Source organism: Lepisma saccharinum, chromosome 25 (genome assembly GCF_977018435.1).
Source record: "Lepisma saccharinum chromosome 25, izLepSacc3.1, whole genome shotgun sequence".
NCBI classification, from domain to species: Eukaryota; Metazoa; Arthropoda; class Insecta; order Zygentoma; family Lepismatidae; genus Lepisma; species Lepisma saccharinum.
In genome coordinates this window covers 51,394,126-51,412,550 of record NC_139253.1, presented here as the reverse complement: position 1 = coordinate 51,412,550, position 18,425 = coordinate 51,394,126, and the positions used below count along the sequence as shown (strand labels likewise).

Here is an 18,425-nt window from a genome sequence, read left to right as displayed (position 1 = left end):
AATTTTCAACTGTAAAAAAATATACTTCTATAATATTTGTATGTTTCTCATTTGACATCACTAGGGCCACATATTTATGGTGAATAAAATATAAAGATTTCGGTAAAAAAACCTGGGCATATTTCAAGATCAAAAGCAGTACATAAAAAAATTGCATTTCAGTGTTATAATGGTGAATATAACTCTAAATTTGATTTTAAAACTACACTTATTACACAAAATAAACATTTCCCTACAAATAGGACATTTTACATAGTCACAAAAGTATTAATTCATGTTGAGGGGAATAAATAACGTGGTTGATAATATAAGACGTAAATGAATTACTAAAGATATATCTGCGAAACTTACTTGTAAATGTTCTATTAATTTCGGTGGCCTCTACCACCATCCACTTCGAAACTCGATGCTTCACTGCTAGGTTGACTTCCGGTTCCTGTTGTTGTTTCCTCGACTACCGCTAGGGGTGCTGGTGTAGCCATTTCGTCTGCTGCGCGTGATGGGTTTGAGCTGTTGTAATAGCGGGAGCTAAACATGATGAGCCCAACTGCTGTTGATATTCAACTCATGCAGAGAGTGCATAATTGCATGAGTCTCTTTGATTTTGGTGTCGATTAGGGTGTGTGACGTGTGCTAAGTTTTTCCATGAGTAGATCTATTTCCTCTTCCCTTTTGTAAACGACCAAGGTGCCATCTGCATATCTGCCATATTGTATGTATTGGAATTCTGTTGAGTGAAGAATATCTTTTTCAGCTAGATGCAGGACAACGTTTGATATGGGAGCAGACAAGGAGTTGCCCATGGCCAAACCTTCTGTTTGTATGAAATACTTGTCTTGAAATTGAAAATAGTTGTGCCTGAGGCAGATTTCCAATAACTTGGATACCTCAGACACTTCCACTCGTGAGACCTCATTGGCAGAAAGCCATCTTTCCACTGAGGTGAGGGCTAGGTCGATTGGGATGGAGTTATACATGTCAACTATATCTATGCTTTTAATTTTGGCATGGTTGGCTTGTACTATTGATGTTATTAGTTCTTTGGCATCTGTGCAGTTTCGGAAAATGTAGGTCAGTTTGTGATTATGCTCAGATATTTTCTTTTTTGGCCACTTTGTGAGGTGGACTGTTGGTTGGGTTGAACCCTGAGACGATGACGTGCACTGGAATACGCTGTTTGTGCGTTTTTGGAATGCCATAAGCTATGGTGGGAGATGGGTGGGTGTTGAGGAGAAGTTTGCAGTCTTCCTGGTTCAGCATTACACAACTTTCAACCGCACGCTTAATAATGCAATTGCACTTTTCGGTTGGGTCCCTGTCAATGGTCTTGTGTGAATCACTATTTAGTTTTTCATGCATTTTTCGAGAGTAGTCACCTTTGTACATGATCACATACTGATTTGTTTTATCTGATTTCATGCACCAACAGTTGTTGGCTTCCAGCCAAGCTTTGAATTCGGTTAGCACTGACCTGATTTTTTGGTGGGTCGGTTGGAATTTGGATACCTTCTGTATGGCCGCCTTTTGCAAAATTCCTGCTGTCGCTGTGCGCATGTTGCAAACATGCTGCCATTTTCTGCTGCACATATGATATCTAGGGTGGGGGGTTCACTGGTTAGTACATCAAATTTTTTGCCGAAAACTAGGAGATTTTTGAATGATTGTGGAACGTTGAGGTTCACCAAGTTGACAATGTTGTTCACTTGTCTGCCATTTGGGTCGTTCAAACTTTCACTCGGCCACTTTCTCCCGATGTGGTGTAGTTTGCTGGTGAGGATCCTTTTTTTAAAATTTTTTACAGTATGTAGCATGTAATCTATATTTTGTTTGGGGTGTTCCCATCTCGCGGGGTTTAGCACCTATTTGAGGTAGGTTCTTTGTTTATCACACACGTGCGCCAGTTGTCGAATTTCTGTGTGTTTGTCCGCAATAATGGCTGTAAGCGCTCGAGAAATGCAAGTATGACAACCTAACCTACTCCACCCAGCCAGCAGTGATAAAGCTAAATGGATTGCCTTCCTTTACCACCAGACTACATCCAACCACCTAGCCAAGACCTTGAAACAATATGACATAAAACTCACACACAAACCAATGAACAAAATAGCAAATGCCCTAAGTAAACACACAAGAGATCATTCCTTTCCCCACTAGACAACCCAGGGGTATATGATGCCCAGTGTGAGTGCAACTCACACTACATTGGCAGATACATCAGATCTGTCAACGAGCATATACAACAGCATTTAGTGGACGCAAAAAAATCCCAACCCACTACGGGGCTAGCAAGGCTGCTCAAGTTCAATAAACACAGGATCCAAAAAGTTTCAGTTAGGCACACATCCACACCCTAATCGACACCAAAATCAAAGAGACGCATGCAATCATGCACTTTCCACACGAGCTGAATATCAACAGCGGTCAGGCTCATCATGTTTGGCTCCAGCTATTACAACAGCTCAAACTCATAATGTGCAGCAGACGAAATGGCTACACCAGCACCCATAGAGATAGTCGAGGAAACAACAACAGGAACCGGTAGTCAACCTAGCAGTGAAGCATCGAGTTTCCAAATGGATGGTGGCAGAGGCCACCGAAACAAGTAAGTTTCGCGGATATATCTTTAGTAATTCGTTTACGTCTTATATAAAAGTATAAAGTTTATTCCTGTGTAAAGGCATCCACTTTTGCTTCTCAAATATTTACACCAGAATCAATCAATTTTCTGTGAATTGCATAACTCGCAGGTTAATTCAGGCTTCAGAAAGAGTCATGTTGGTAAATAAACTATACATTTCTTGTTTAAGAGTTAAGTTTGCATCATTTCATGACAAAACATGGTAGAAAAAGGAAATGCCAAACCTTTCAAACACCTGAAAAATGATCACTACAGCATGTTATTTCACATTTAGCCTTTTGGTCAAAAACTAAACATGCATGACTCTTATATATATATATATATAAAAAAAAAAACTTTCCCTGCTCTTTAGGCTAATCACAACGAGGATAAATGTTGACTAGAAGAAATGTATTAAGAGATTCTCATGAAGAACACCCATACCCTAGAAGGGGGATTCAAATCCATAACCACACTCAAAATGCTTGGGGACTTAGACAGCGAAACATAATAATTACATAAATACGGAGAAACTAGTACTCACTTTTATCCGCGAAGCTGTTTTTTCTTCGCTTCGCGGATAAAAGTGAGTACTAGTTTCTCCGTATTTATATACTACCGCGTCTCTCTTTTCCCAATCATGAATAATAATTACCTTTCCTTCCAGCTTGGCAGCCACTGATTCACACAGTTTGGAGGAGATATCAGCAGCAACATTCTTAGTTATCAAGTGGTCCTTCAGCTTGTCTAATACTGGTAGCATGGAATCATGAGTGAGATTTTTGCTTCCTACCAAACCCCTAAAATAGTCACAATTCAAAGATAAGCAAATATTCATGTTGAGGGGAATAAACAACGTGGTTGGTAATATAAGACGTAAGCAAATATTGAATATTCAAAGTTATTTCATAATCTATTTATAAAATATGCTGTGTTTTTCACAGTTGAAAATATAACCCTTCCACATACATACATAAACAGTTACTGTATTTGCCGGCATATAATATGCACCTTCTTTTTTGTACACATTTTTAGGAAAAAGCTTTATCACTAAATTTATAATTAATTTACAGTATTTCAAATATAAAATCATATGTAGATCTACTTTCAACAAATAACTTACCTAATCTAAGAAAGAATACATTTTAATCTTCTTCGTCACACACTACAAGGGAGCAAGAAAGAAATCGTCTTAACTCAGAAGATAGAAAATTTCCAAAAATGAAGTTAATCACCCTGTGTTTTTGACCTATATTATTAAGGGGAAAAAACGTGTGCCTTATATGCCGGCAAATACAATAACTATTACTAGTTTCACACTGCATTTAGTTGGTTAATTTTATCTTACAAAATTTTTTATGATTGGCTATTAAACAATGTAAACTATAAAGCGAATTCCTCTCTCTGCTGCAGAAGGTATAGAGAATCTATTACTAAATTATTATTTCCGATTCTTTCACATAGTCACTTTTAAAGCAAAAAAAGGTAATATGGCATTTCAAATATAGTTAATGCAGATATTTCAGAAAGAGTTCTACTAATGATTTCTTTATCAGTGGTTTTACTGGATCAATTCTATCCAAAGTATCAATAATTCTAATTCATGCAATAAAACCACATACAAAGTAATCCAAAATGTGTTCTGATGTACATATTAGTCCATCCCTAATATTTACACTGTTTAGTCTACAAAACCATGTAAACTTCATCCACTCAAATTAACATTGTTTTGTCTTACAATGAAGGAATCACATTGCAATATAAATGACATTTCTGTAATGGAAATGTACAGTCACGGACACTGCCAGTTTGTAATGAATACATTGACTTTCAATGGAATCGTTACAAGCCAGCAGTGTCCGTGACTGTACAACCATATTGTAATTTCAATCTTATGAATTTCTTCACACCATATTGATCAAGAATAGTAAATTTTTTATTTAACAAGCACTTACTTAAACATGGAAAATACGCTGCGACTTTTCTGTTGAGGTTTCTCTTGTATGGTTTCATCATAGTCTTCTTCTTCTTCTTCTTCAATTTCTTCTTCAGAATCACTTTCAACTTCAAGATCTTGAATACCACCAATCATCTGTCCAACCATCTAGTTTTAATAACAAAGAAAAATGTTATAATGGTTTTGCATTTATTTACGGCTCCAAACAAATTATTCAAGTACATGCAAACTTGTTTAAAATTTTACAACCTTGAGTTTTTCATTATCTAAAATTATTTCAGTATTTGCTTAATATTAAGGAATATTTTTAAAAAACTGATACACACTGACATATTCTCCATGTTTACCAGCGGCAAAACAACTTTTTGAACATAATTTTATACATTTAGCTGTAATATATGGATAATGCTAATTATATATTAGGCAAAGAATTAAAACAAGCATCTAAACCAGAATTACAAATTGTCACAACAGCACACCTAGCGGCGATTTAGGAAGAAACAGCAGAAATGCACCAAGCAACGACAACGAATTCCAACGAGGATGGTGGCAGTGGCCACTGAAATTAATAGAAAATAACTTAAAACAGCTTCGCGGAAAACGTGAGTACCTGAATTATCTATTACCGCATCTCTCATCCCATAGTAGGAAAACATATCTATAAATTATTCTTGAAGCTTTCGTGGCGGCGAATATTGAAGAGGTTTTCTCGGGCAATCAGCCAGGTGATTTCCGGATAGGCTTCCACTTTTGACCTTTCACTTCAATCCCTGAAGATAAGAGTGACGTTAGCTCTCAAAATCTCGGAAGCCTATTCGGAAGTCACCTGGCTGATTGCCGGAAAAAACCTCTTCCATATATAGAAATTGTTGGAAAATTTGTTGTTTTACTTGCATGCCTGCATTGGTGTTTTATTTGTATTACATCTAATCAATCAATATGGGGTGTATAATAAATATATACAATAAATAAGAATTGTTGTAGTAACCAAGGTCAAATTTTAAAAATATGCCACTGCTGAGACAAAGCCTTTAACAAGTGAAAGAAAGTAGCTACTGTCTATTAGTCATTTGGGAATTTTCAACTAGATTGTGGGAATTCTGCCCACAAATTAAAAAGATAATAATAATAATGATTGCATTTTTAATGTGGTAATGAACCATCACATTCTGAATTGTATAAAATAAAATAATTCTTGCTAAAAACATGAAAATTTTCTACAAATAATCAGAGTAGTTATTCTCTCAATAAGACAAGATCTAATTGTAAATCAAAAGTGTTCAGTAATAAATTTTAGAAATTCCAAAGGAAAAAATTTCACAGTGATAAAACAATTCCAAATATATGAATTCAGGCCTGTATATGTAAAAAAGTGCATTGTAATCTAATTTGCTATAAGAGAGAGTTTTGAAGTTGTCACTTGTATGTGTCATGAAATGCCCAAACCTTGAGATAATTTAGTATCTTGCACTCCTGATTAGCATTAACAATTCATGCAGAATCTACATTCAATTCCTAGACAGCAGATATCTTAACAACAGAAAATGCAATTCTACAATCAGGGTGGCTACTCTAGGCCCACGATAAAATTCAAGTACTGTATGTATAATTCCCAGATTTCAAGGTGAATTTTCCAAAAATTCAAGGCTACAAGCTCATGTTTTCTCTAAATCAACTTACGTATTATCGCCTCTCACCACCCACACACAAATATATTAACAATATAAAGGGGGTGTGTGATTCCAATATATCCAAAAATTAAATTAAATTAAATTAAATGGTATATATATTTCAAATACTTAATTTAAGGTGCTGAGTTTGGAATGTCTATGGCCAGATGATACCAGTTACAGATTATTGCAGTGTTCTCAGTCTGCAGACACGTCATTTTGATGAGAGTCCGTGCTCACACGTATACCAAAAATGTAACCATTTTCTGAAAATATATTTTGTTTCTTTGCGCATTAAATTCATGTTGGGTCACTGTTTTCTGTCTTGATTCCTCAAGAGTTATTTTATTTAACTCAAATCACTTATTACGGCTACTATTTCTGGCTAAATGAACTTTGGAATATGGTATTCATCATGAATAAAGAACAGCAGTTACTCGCAAGTCTTGCTGAATCAAACGATGAGAAAACAAAAGACCTGGGTAGAGTGTTTGATCCTCAGGCCACAGAAGACAATGTTTGCTGACAAGTCATTGAAATGTGATAATGAAAGCGACATGGATCTATTTCCTAATTATGAACCTATTTTTACTTGTTCTTTTAGTTAATTAGTTAATATCAAAAGTAAATTCCAAATGAAAGTATAAAAATTGTTTTGTTTTTCTTGATAACTTGCCTCTCATAATAGGTAATCAGTAATATTGAAATACAAGAATATAATTTTGTTAAGTAATAAATATTTAAACTTATAAGGGATATATATATTATGCAATACATATTTGAAAAAAACATGAAAAATGACAAAAAAACCAACAAAAATTCATGTTGGAGACCCATGCTCACCATATACCAACTGAGTTGCTCTGGGACACGTATACCAAAGAAGGTTTAATAAAAATTGCAATCTTTCAGGTGTTTGGAGAAAAAATCAAGCAGAATTCATGGAGAATTCCTGGTGATTAGGCACTTTGTACAGTGCATGTTATGCAGTTCTGTATCTTAGAAATTAATAAAGTATGACTTCAATTCAATGCTTGAGAACACTTACAGTAGTATCAGGAGAAATATCATCTTTCCCAGAACCATCTGTTGGCTTATCTCTGGTTCGCTCCAAATTGGCAACATCCTTGTTATTGCCCCCAAGGTCCCACACACGAGGTTTCTTCCCTTCCTTTGGGGGTTTAGGACTTTTCCTTAAACAAACAAGAGAGTAAAAAAAAAAACACCAAAAAAATTAAAACAGGTTTACAATAGGGAAAAATCTATAATACATTATTTTATCACAATTATTGCAAAGTAATCAAATTACAATAAACAATAAGAGGAAGTGAAAAATGCTATAGTAATTCATTTGTGCAAGGTGATTCCAGGTCTTCTGGAAAGGAGTAAATGACAGTCTGCTGCTAGTTAGTTATATGTAAGTATTTTCCCATCACACAAATAAATAGTAATTTACATCATTGTATGTCATTGTCAGTATATCCAGCACGAAAAAACAATCAATGATTATAAAAGTTCCCTGAAAATTAAAAGACAAAGTACATTGTTAAGGAATGAAAGAGAATAAATACTTTATAATATTGCTTACTGAAGTAATGTTTCATTTGCTGACGTCTGAAAATTGATAAAACAATAAAAATCTGCTGAAAAAAATCAATGAATCTAGAAATTATTATATACATGTAATAAACAGTTAAAATGTGCTTACATGTGCGAAACAATAATTCTTGCCAGCAAAAAATATTTGGTCTATCAATTTTGATGACAGACTGATTCGATTCACTATCAGTTCCTTATGTGGATGTGACTCAGCATGTGATCAATCAGCGATTATAATATTTTTATAGCAGCAACACGAAGTTGTTATTTTTTACATGCAAGTGTATCTATAAATACTTTAGCAATAAAATATCGAGAACAGAACATGGTCCTTATATTCTTCTCCAACTTTAAACCACATAAGGTCCAAATGTTACCTTTTCTGTGCTAACAATTGCTTGAAGATTACTGCGTTAATCGAAAATGAGGAAAACGTTGTGTGTCATCTGCTAGACAGAGAGGAGCGAATGGGAAGCAGTGCTTACGTACATGCTGCTGCCACTTCAGTTTAATACCTACTTATTTATACACCTATTAAGAAAGTTTGCTGTGTTCAGTTTTCGTGGAAGTGATTGATTGATGTGTGAATGTTTGTGCATTCTCGTGTAAGTTATCTATAGTATGGTTTCCTCACAATGTGAGGCTGACAGCAGACATGGAGAACACCATGTGGTTTCTGCTAGAAAGCCTAACATTTGGGAAGTGTGGCAACAGGAACAGCTTAAGCCAAAGGCAGTCTTTAATTAGCATGTAATGACTAAACTTACATAAATTATAACACTAACATAAAATGTAATTTAATGGATTCAATTGTTCTAGTATTTAACTTTAAATAACATGTAGAAACATTATAAAAATGGCCAAACAAATGGGTACTGCACCACTTTGAAATTTTAAAATGCTGGTTTGTGCTTCTAAATTATTTGTTTACACTTACTGCTTCTCAGGTTTTCCTTTCTTTGCCATTTTCTGAGCCAGTCTGAGCCTATTCTGATGCAGTGTAAATTCATCCAATTCCCCATTTACTGATGCTGCAGGCTTCAGGATTTCTGGTTTCGGTGCTTCAACTATTTTCACTGAAATGTTCAATTGCAATTAACCCATAATAATTTTAAAATGCTTGAAATATGTGGTTCAGAGAAACTTCTACAATTCTCATTCTTTCTTTCAAACATTGCACAAAGGCACAAATATTTATTGTATTTTCAATAAAAGAAAACAGCACTAAAACAACACACAGCATCTTAGCGTAACTTAAAAAAAATGAGCAGGTTAAAATTGTGCTTGGATCTTGTTCTGAAAGCTTCAATCTGTGCCTTTAGAGATGATTGATTGATTGACATTATTTTACTTTGCTTTTTGTGCCACTTTTGGTTAATTTGAGGAGTGATGATATGATGAAATTGATGAATTGACACTCTCAAACATCCATGTCCATGCCAGGATTCGAAACCGGGACCCCTGGTTTGCTAACTACTGTACTCCACCACGGGGGTCGGCGCCTTTAGAGATGACTACTTGCTATCATCTTCTTGAGGAAACTTTTTTCAATTATACTCTGATTTGAAATTTAATGAAAATTCGTATTTGGGGGAGTTCCTATCAGGCAGGCAAAACTTGGATAAGAAAAAAGAATATTAAAAAATACAAGGGACAGGACAGATTAATCGATACTCTCTCATTATCAGTTGATATAGGCAGATAGTTTATTGGTAAAACTGCCAACAATTTTGCTCATCTGATATTTCTGTAAATAGCCTGTGTTTTAGTGCAGACTTTTCCATTATGTTATTACTTTTATGGATATAAAAATACAATTCATATATCCCAGTTTTGGAAAGTAAATGTCTAAATATGCAATTTCTTTTTCAAATCAAAGCCCAATGCACTCAGCTCATAACATTCATTATTTTAGGAGGTTAAAGAAAAAACTTTCTTGTTCTTCAATGAACAGTTGCAATTTTTCATCAGTATTGGCATACCCCAAAATACTATTTTTCATCTCAATCACAGATAGAGATGACTGTGTTTCCTTGCAGTCACATTTGGAGAAGGGTTCTTTATGATACTTCAAATATAATCTATACAAAATTTGTATAAAGTAGTCTTACTTACGTGAGTGAGTATAGAATTTCGAAACTACGTTTTGGGGTTCAACTGCCCCCTTCCTCAGGTTCTTTTTCCTCTAGGCACAAATCATTTTATGCTGCGTCAAACACTTGTTAACAGCAAGTCACCATTCCGTTAAAACTCCCAGTTAAAAATCCTGCTTTAAGGTGTCCTCCATTCTCCGTAAGACATCTTTTCCCAGGATCCTATTAAATTGACTAAACACATTCTGTTGTTCTGCTTGCTCTGACAGTTTACTCCTAACCGAGAAGTCGTAAAGGTTGTTTTCCCCTCCTACGCTGTTCTGCCTTCCCCTACTTGTGTCACTAATCCAACTTAAACTCATGTTCCACCTCAACCACGCAGACCACTTCTGGAGTAACATGGAATCCTATCCTACGATCTTCTTTCTTTGTTCTATCCCATTTTTTTTAAAAAAAAATCACCCATCCCTCCTCTAAATTTCCATCATCTCTGTTCAATTTGTTACTTCTCCTCGTGCAAATATTCGCGCTCGTAGAAATTTCTATTCAATTTGTTGTCTTCTTTTCTATTAACCTCTTTCTTTATGATCTCATGTCCGCTTACGATTGAATGTTCGGACAATCTGGTTTTGAGGACTCCCTCCCTAATGTCGTCCTCGTGTTCCCCCCACCTTATATGCATACTTCTTCCCGTCTGTCCTATATACTCTTTGCCACATTCACATCTAATCCTATATACGCCTTTGTCTTCCTCAGGGTTTCCTTTCCCTTTTCCTTCCTTTTTATATGATACTTCACACCACCATCATTGGTTAACATCAGTTCAAAAATAACTGAAAACAGTACTGCACCAACAGAAGGTTATGCTCAGTTTGCTCGACTACTCAGGGTATCATGCATCATGAACTGCTGCCACCTGGCCAGACAATCTATGCAATTGCATACTCTTGGCAGCTGTTCCAAAGATACTGAAATACATGGCACCAGCACTCGTAATTGCAAATGTGTGACCTACCTAGGGGATAATGTGAGGGCACCCGTGGCACTATTCTCCACCTTGGTTGGGCAACTGAAGCATTCCCAGATATTGCAATGCCCGATTACCATCTGTTCCATTCACTGGGCAATCTTAGAGGGCAGACAGTTCCGAAACCTAGACAAGGTGCAAACCACACTACAAGGCTTCTTTGGCTCATGTTCTGCAGAGTTCTCCCACAATGGGATTCATAGTCTTCCTGAACATAGAAGACAGGTCACTGCTGCTGATGGGTCTTTGTTTGACCTGCAGGTCCGTTACACATAGCTTTTTAGCATTTGAAGGTGTCGGGTGAAAATCCAACAGAACTCTCTTGGTTACCTACATGTGGCTTTTAGATGCTAATATCAAACTTAGTAAGTAACACACTCCTATCAGCAAATTTTCCACTTATTTCATAATATAATTTTAGGTGTGCTTTGCAGCAATTATGATGTGTGCCATTAATATAATTAACATAATTATTTCTGCTCTAATTGTTTTGGCTGATCTTGAATTCTTAACCATACCAAACACAGATTCTAAATCTTTATAATGCTAAATTTATCAACTGTTCTGTACTCCTGAGGAAGAGAACAGGCTGGCTTGAAAAGGGTGGGTGGAGGTGTGTGTGTTTGCTCAGAGTCCAGGGGCGCTGACGTGTCAAAATTATTGGGGGGGCTCTGATCACTGAAATAAATTAATGAATGACTCACTCTTTCCCTTTTTTAAGTTTTGATCTCAGTGTTCGGAATCACGTAAAAGCCCATGAATTCCTCAAAAATATCAAAATTTCTATTCACAGTTCTAATGCAGAATATTAATATTGTCCACGAATGGATATTTCACAAGTTTCGTCAACCATAATAGCAAAATATTCCTGACTTTTAATATCTGCTACCATGGAGCGCAAAACAGATCTCCCTAATATATCAATGATCTCGTTCTGAATGTCATGTTAGAGCCATTTGTAGCCCAAAAGTCTCATCCACTACCCTAGTTCATGCACATCGTCTTTTGAAACTCTTTTTAGTAAAAATTTTAACAATACTCATAATTACATACTTAGTATATAGTAATAAGTCATGTGTTTTGCTGTCTCTGGTCATAGCCCCCCCTAAAGTTGATGGTTTAGCAGTCTCAGCCCCCCCCCCCCCAAAGTTGATGGTTTAGAAGTCTCAGCCCCCCAAATTGATATTCTAGAACATTTCAAATGTGTATTTAAAGTTAAGTTCATGTGGCACAATTCTGAGTAAACTTTACAAGAGAAGCAAAATAATACATTAGATCCTCTAAAGCAAAATTATTTGGGGGCTCTGCCCCCCCCCCCATCGTTAACATTGGGGGAAGGGGGGGGCTCGAGCCCCCCAAGCCCCATGGAGTCGGCGCCTATGTCAGAGTCCCAAAACATGTTCAAGATAATCAAAGTAATCAGTATGAAATCTGGTCCACAATCCATTCCTTAAAATGTTAGCCATGTGTGACAGAGTGAAATTCACCATCAAACTTGTCAAGTACCGTGCGTCCATTTCGATCTTCAGCCGAGATCGGGAGAAGCGTGGCAGGCGGCGCTGACGGTGATGCCGACATTTGCAGCCTGTAATGTCCGCTTATTTTTATGGACATATGCAGACATTTATATAAATATTGCAAGACGAGCACTAACCCGTGTTATAAGAGTTGTTCAAACTGATATCCACCAAGTGCCAAGTGTGTAGACTTTCGGGGAGAATACGTTGAATAGCCTGAAACTTTTGTGCCTGTAGCTAAAGTCCTTCTGGGTCAGGCCGAGAACTTATCAGCTCCCCTCGTAACGTCAACCTTGCAGCTGGCATTCCAATCCTCTCACTGACAACGCACATACACACTGCAATAACACAAACAAGTAATGGCAAGCAACCAATAATAACACTCTTGCGCACAATACGAAATTAACACGCTCTTGGTTTATATCTGCTCGCCACTATATTCACAGCTCTGTCGCGAAGGAACAAAATTATCGAGCTCGGAGATTTCGGATTGCAAGGAAGCTCACGAACACCATTGACTTTTAACGGTTTCGTCTACAGCGTAATCTTGATACAGTGTTGCACATTCGAAACCTCCAAACGATCCCCATCGGCACAAAACTCTTTCAAGGATATGAACTTAAGCACGACGTTACTGGTCAAAACTACGATTAAAATGTTTTATTATCTGTGGCTCTTAACATCGTTTCTAAAGCGTATTTTTTTGTGTATATAAGAGCAGAACTTGGATGAATTACAGATGATAAATTATAACACAGGTTAGTGCTCGTTTTGCAATATTTATATCATTGTCTGCATATGTCCATAAACATAAGCGGACATTACAGGCCGCAAATGTCGGCATCTCCGCCAGCGCCGCCCGCCACGCTTCTCCCGATCTCTCGGCTGAAGATCGAAATGGACGCACTGTATATGGGGAATATCTGATGAGTAGAGACATATTTTTGGTAAATAAAAAATAAAAATTTTGATACAAAAACAGTCAATTTCAGGTTCAAAAGCAGTAAATAAAATAAAATTCCAGTGTTATAGAGGTTAAAAAATTGGATCAGAAGATATATAAAATGAAATTTTGGTTTTAAAATTTAAATTTGATTTAAAAATTGCACTTGTTACACAAAATAAACATATCTCTTCTAATAGCATATTTATGTAGATACCAGATTATTAAGTTTATTCCTGCATAAAGTGGTCCATTTTAACTTCTCAAATATTCACAACAGAATTAATCACCTTCCTGTAAATTGAATAACTCACACGATAATTCAAACTTTAGAAAATGTCGCATCAGTAAATAAATAAACTCTAAACTTCGTTTTGTTTTGAGTTGCTGTTTTAAGTCCACTTTATGCACAGTAAGGCTAATAGGGACTGGACCTACAGTTTAAAGTGGGATCCGAACCACTTGTGCCTCCACCGGGTATCGAACCCGGGACCCCTTCATTACAAGGCAATGACGCTACAACTGTGCCATGGGGGCTCTAAATTTTGTGTTTATCTCGCATTATTTAATCAAACATGAAATATGCATAGTACCTCTATGATGAGTGATGGCATGTTTATAAGATAGGTCTGTGTATTCAGATGAACTGAAAAATACTGTACTGAAATGGGAAGCTGCGCTCAAGCCAGCTGATTTCTACAATAATGTACAAAGTATAATGAATTGTGTAAGGATTCTGACCATAGGGACAAAATATGAGCAACAGCTAAAGTTCAACCAGAAATAAAGTCAACTACATTCAATTGAACAGCTCACCTGAACTTACTTTGCACACACCCCCAAATTATAATAAAAATAATAGTATATTAAGCATATTCATCTTTAGCACATACCTCTAGCTTTCACCACATCATGTGGCTTCATCAGGAGGATAGAAAAGATTTGAAAACTATAAAAACACATGGTTGGGGAAAAGTTGAAATAGGTAAAATAAGGTAAGTATGAACAAAGAAGGAGTTGTCCTGTTAACCTATCACCTTCAATATTTTCTTTTAGTTTTTAAATCTTATCTAGCCTCTTGATGGAGCCACATCATGTGGTGCAAGCTATAGAAAAAATATAAGTACACGGAAAAAGTGAATATTCTTATATGAAATTGCTGTCTATTCCAAGTACAAGGGTCGTTCAAGGTTGACCGGGACTTTTATTTCTAGACAGGAAATATACATACATAGAAGCACCAAACTATGTCAGTTTTTCAAAGTATTCCCCCTGAACATCCAGACACAGTTGCCGTCGTTGTGGAAGTTCCTTGATGACTTTGGCGTAGAAAAAAGTAGGTTGGTGTCGTAACCACTGCAGGACAGCGTTCTTGAGTTCCTCATCTGTCTGGAAGTGTGTCTCGCCCAAATGCTCTTTAAGTGCCCCAAACAAGTGGAAATCACTGAGGCATAAATCTGGACTGTAAGGACTGTGTGGTAAAACCTCCCAGTGCACGCTGGCCAGTGTTGTTTGAGTCAAATGGACCATGTGGGGCCTGGCATTGTCATGGAGAAGAATGACTTGTTTCGACAACATTCCAGGTCTTTTCTTCCGAACAGCCCCACATACAGCACCGTGAAGCAGTGTTGAGTAATACTTGGCATTAATTGGGGCACCCTTCTCCACAAAATCCACATGGATAACACCTTTCATGTTCCAGAAGACTGTTCCCAAAATCTTACCGGCAGTAGGCAGCGCTTTGCTTTTCTTGCGTGGAGGGGAACTTTTATGACACCATTCGTACACTCTTGCCCGTGACAGTGTTTGTTCACCATACTGTGCTTGCAGTCTACGCCAAATTTGAGCAGGTTTCACCTTCTCCTTCACGAGAAATTTCATTATACACCGCTGTTCCACAGCAACAGATACACTACTTGCCGCCATCTTTGTTTACACTACTGCGCATGCGCCAAATGTGTCGCAAAGGATCATGGTTACTCGCAAGGAATCATGGTCTGTCCTGCCCTAGTAATGCAGTGCTACATTGATCCATTAATATTTTACACACGAAAGTCCTGGTCAACCTTGAACGACCCTTGTAATTAGTTATATTCCTCTTTTCATGGATGGACATTTTTGTTTTGCTTTTCTCATGATATGTCAGTGTACCAAAATGGTAACGAATCCAAAATTCTCAACATTTTTCTTGACTTTATTTATATTTTCTTCACCTTCATTTATACGACCCCTTCTTAGGTAAAGTTGGAAATTAGCAGTTAGGAAAAAAAAAATGTTATTGAATGAAAAACCCTACCAACAGGCCAGTTAAGCTGTATTTGACAAGAGAATTAGACTTGCTTTATCCATTAATGCATTTTGCAAACTAGCAAGGCTCTGACACCTGGCTCACAGCCAGTAAAATCTTAGGTGGGGCTCATGTTGCCATCCCTATACATTTATGATTGTCCCTTCACCCATCTTTTCCATTCATTTTCATCTTCTCGTAATTACCCAAAGGGACAGAAAGGTGAGTAAAATAAACTAAATCAATTAATCAGCCATTGTGATACCAAAAAAATCTTAACCAGACGTATCATTTCTGGACTTCCTTGACTGGTAGATACACTGGTGTACAGAAAGCTGATCGGGCTATATCCAACCGATTTGGCAATGCTGCTGTATAGTTGCGCCAGAACCTTGAAACCAGTGTTGTCTTGAGCTTGCAGTTGCTGGAGCGTCATGTTCGTGCTAGTGAAATGCTGCCGAAAATTAACCGTTATTGGGAAAGGTACATCATGGCTCTTTTCCATGCATATTTTTTGTACAACCGAATAGTGAAACAGCATCGGGAAAATGGTTTAACCATCGGAGTGATCACAGCTAAAGTTATCATGGCCAGGCAAACACTAATGGTGCTCATGCAGAAACATTCACCATGAAAAGGGACCCGTTCAAGGTTGCCCGAGGTACTTCGTGGAATTTGGCGAATTGCACTCCAGGAGAATCAACCACCCCAACGTTGACATTGCGCAGAGGTTCACTGTGGAACAGTTTCCCGCAGGGAATCATTATTGTCATCAGATACAATTATGAAAGAAAGTTGTAGATACGCAATGTGGAGAAAAACAAAGGTGAATGCTGCCTACTTCCAGGAATCCATTAAGGCCCCAATCTATCAGACAGACATCCCTCATTTGTATGGAACCAACAAGAACCAGGTGCAAATCCACATGGACAAAGCATCCAGCCACACCGCTAGATCATTCCTCCGGTTCAGGACATGGAGAAGGAAACAGGAATCTGTTTTACTCCCTTTCATGACATTCCTGTCAAAAGCCCCGATGCTAGTCCAATGCATTTCTGCGCATCTGGACTGTTAAAACGACGTCTACAACATTACCGCCCCCACACCCTCACTGGCCTATGGAAAGCCTGTAAGGAGGAATGGAATTTCTATGCATGTACTGCAACGTAGTTTGTTGCAGTGGAAATTGCGATGTCGGGCGATAGTCCATAATGCTGGTGGTCCCACAGAACTCAACCGGTGGTGCCGGTATGGCTTTCCATAGGGTAAGTACACTTTACATATTGGTTGGATTTAACCCAATCAACATCTGTATAACCTACTACTCAGCAAGTACAACACTAAATAAGCATTCCCAAAGCTTGTAAATTTTCTAGTGCTGCTCGACTTCCCTTTATCTAAATGGAACATGCAATTACATTTTGCACTTCTAGATGCGCAAGTTCTTTTTAAGCTACAGTATTTTCATGCACATGCCATTATATCCACAAACTAGCTACCATTATATCCACAAACTATCTACAATGGATGCCAATATTTCTGCCACCACCTTACTTACAATTAACCCCATTCAAGTCACCACCACCTTTCTTCTTAGATTTTCCTGCAAAAGGAAGAAGATAATAGAGCAACAAGATAACTAAAAGTATTGCTCAAATCATACTTTTAAAATTTTGTAAAATTAATATATACATATTGTAAAGGACGTAATTCTACGTAACAACTGTCTTTTCCATAAATGTCACAGAAATATATATATTGTTTGGACGATAAAGTGACTTAATGACGTACTGGTATATTTTCCCAATCTTAGTTTCATATTTCTATAAATAGCCACAATCTATGAAAGCATTTTCACTATATTTCTACGTATGTGGTTTAATATTATTTGGCAAAATATATATTTTAGGTTCTAAACTCAATTTCTGCAATTTTATCTAGGATTAGTACACATTTTTTTTTACTGGTCCACACACGCACACACTTGTGGTAAAAAAGAACTCACAATTTTGGTACAGAAAGTGAATGAATTTCAAGTTTAAACTCAGTACATACTATTGATATTAAAATCTCAAATTAATATGGACATTTCACATTGATTACAAGAATAAGAAAGTCCATCATAATAGGCATATTCATAACTTTTACCTTCTGTCACCCATATGAAAGGCATGAAACATGAACGTTTATTTAATTTCAAAGCAGTCTATTTTTCATATCATATCTTCATATCTAGTTGTAAAAATAATCAATGTTCTGTAGCTTTGCATAACTCACGAGAATAATCCAGACCAAGAAATTGTTGAGTCTGCAAATAAATTGCAAATATCATGTTCAAGAGATGATAAAATGTGGTCAAAAAGATTCTGACATTCAGCATTGCAAGTTCCAAATTATGCAATGCACACAATTGTCATGAATTCTGTGCCAACATTGTGGAGTCATTCCACACCAAAGATCATCATTCTCGATTCCAATGTAAGTTGGTGGGTTAACATATACCATCGGAGAATGAAAATTCCCCATATCTTAAGTTAATATTGGCACTGGTAGTGAAGGCCTCAATTTGAAAACCCTGTATGGGTATGGTACAAGGGTTGACCGAGACTTTTATTTATAGGAAAAAATTGGAAAGTCCTACAAACACCAAACTATATGAGTTTTTCAAAGGAATCCCCCTGAACATGCAGGCACCACTGCCATCATTGTGTCACT

General features: G+C 36.9%; 1 protein-coding gene across 2 annotated transcripts in view; it reads right to left on the bottom strand.

Moving 5' to 3' along the window:
- Positions 1–18,425, bottom strand: part of SrpRalpha (signal recognition particle receptor alpha) — a 29,883-nt gene that overhangs the window by 7,834 nt on the left and 3,624 nt on the right. The window contains exons 4-8 of one of the 2 annotated variants that reach the window (XM_083111230.1): positions 17,269–17,313; positions 8,781–8,919; positions 7,293–7,437; positions 4,573–4,721; positions 3,273–3,417 (exon numbers count right to left, since the gene is read on the bottom strand). In XM_083111230.1, the coding sequence (XP_082967356.1) occupies positions 3,273–3,417; positions 4,573–4,721; positions 7,293–7,437; positions 8,781–8,919; positions 17,269–17,313 (623 nt within the window). The remainder of the gene's footprint in view (positions 1–3,272; positions 3,418–4,572; positions 4,722–7,292; positions 7,438–8,780; positions 8,920–17,268; positions 17,314–18,425) is intronic. The other variant, XM_083111231.1, reaches the window with a different exon arrangement.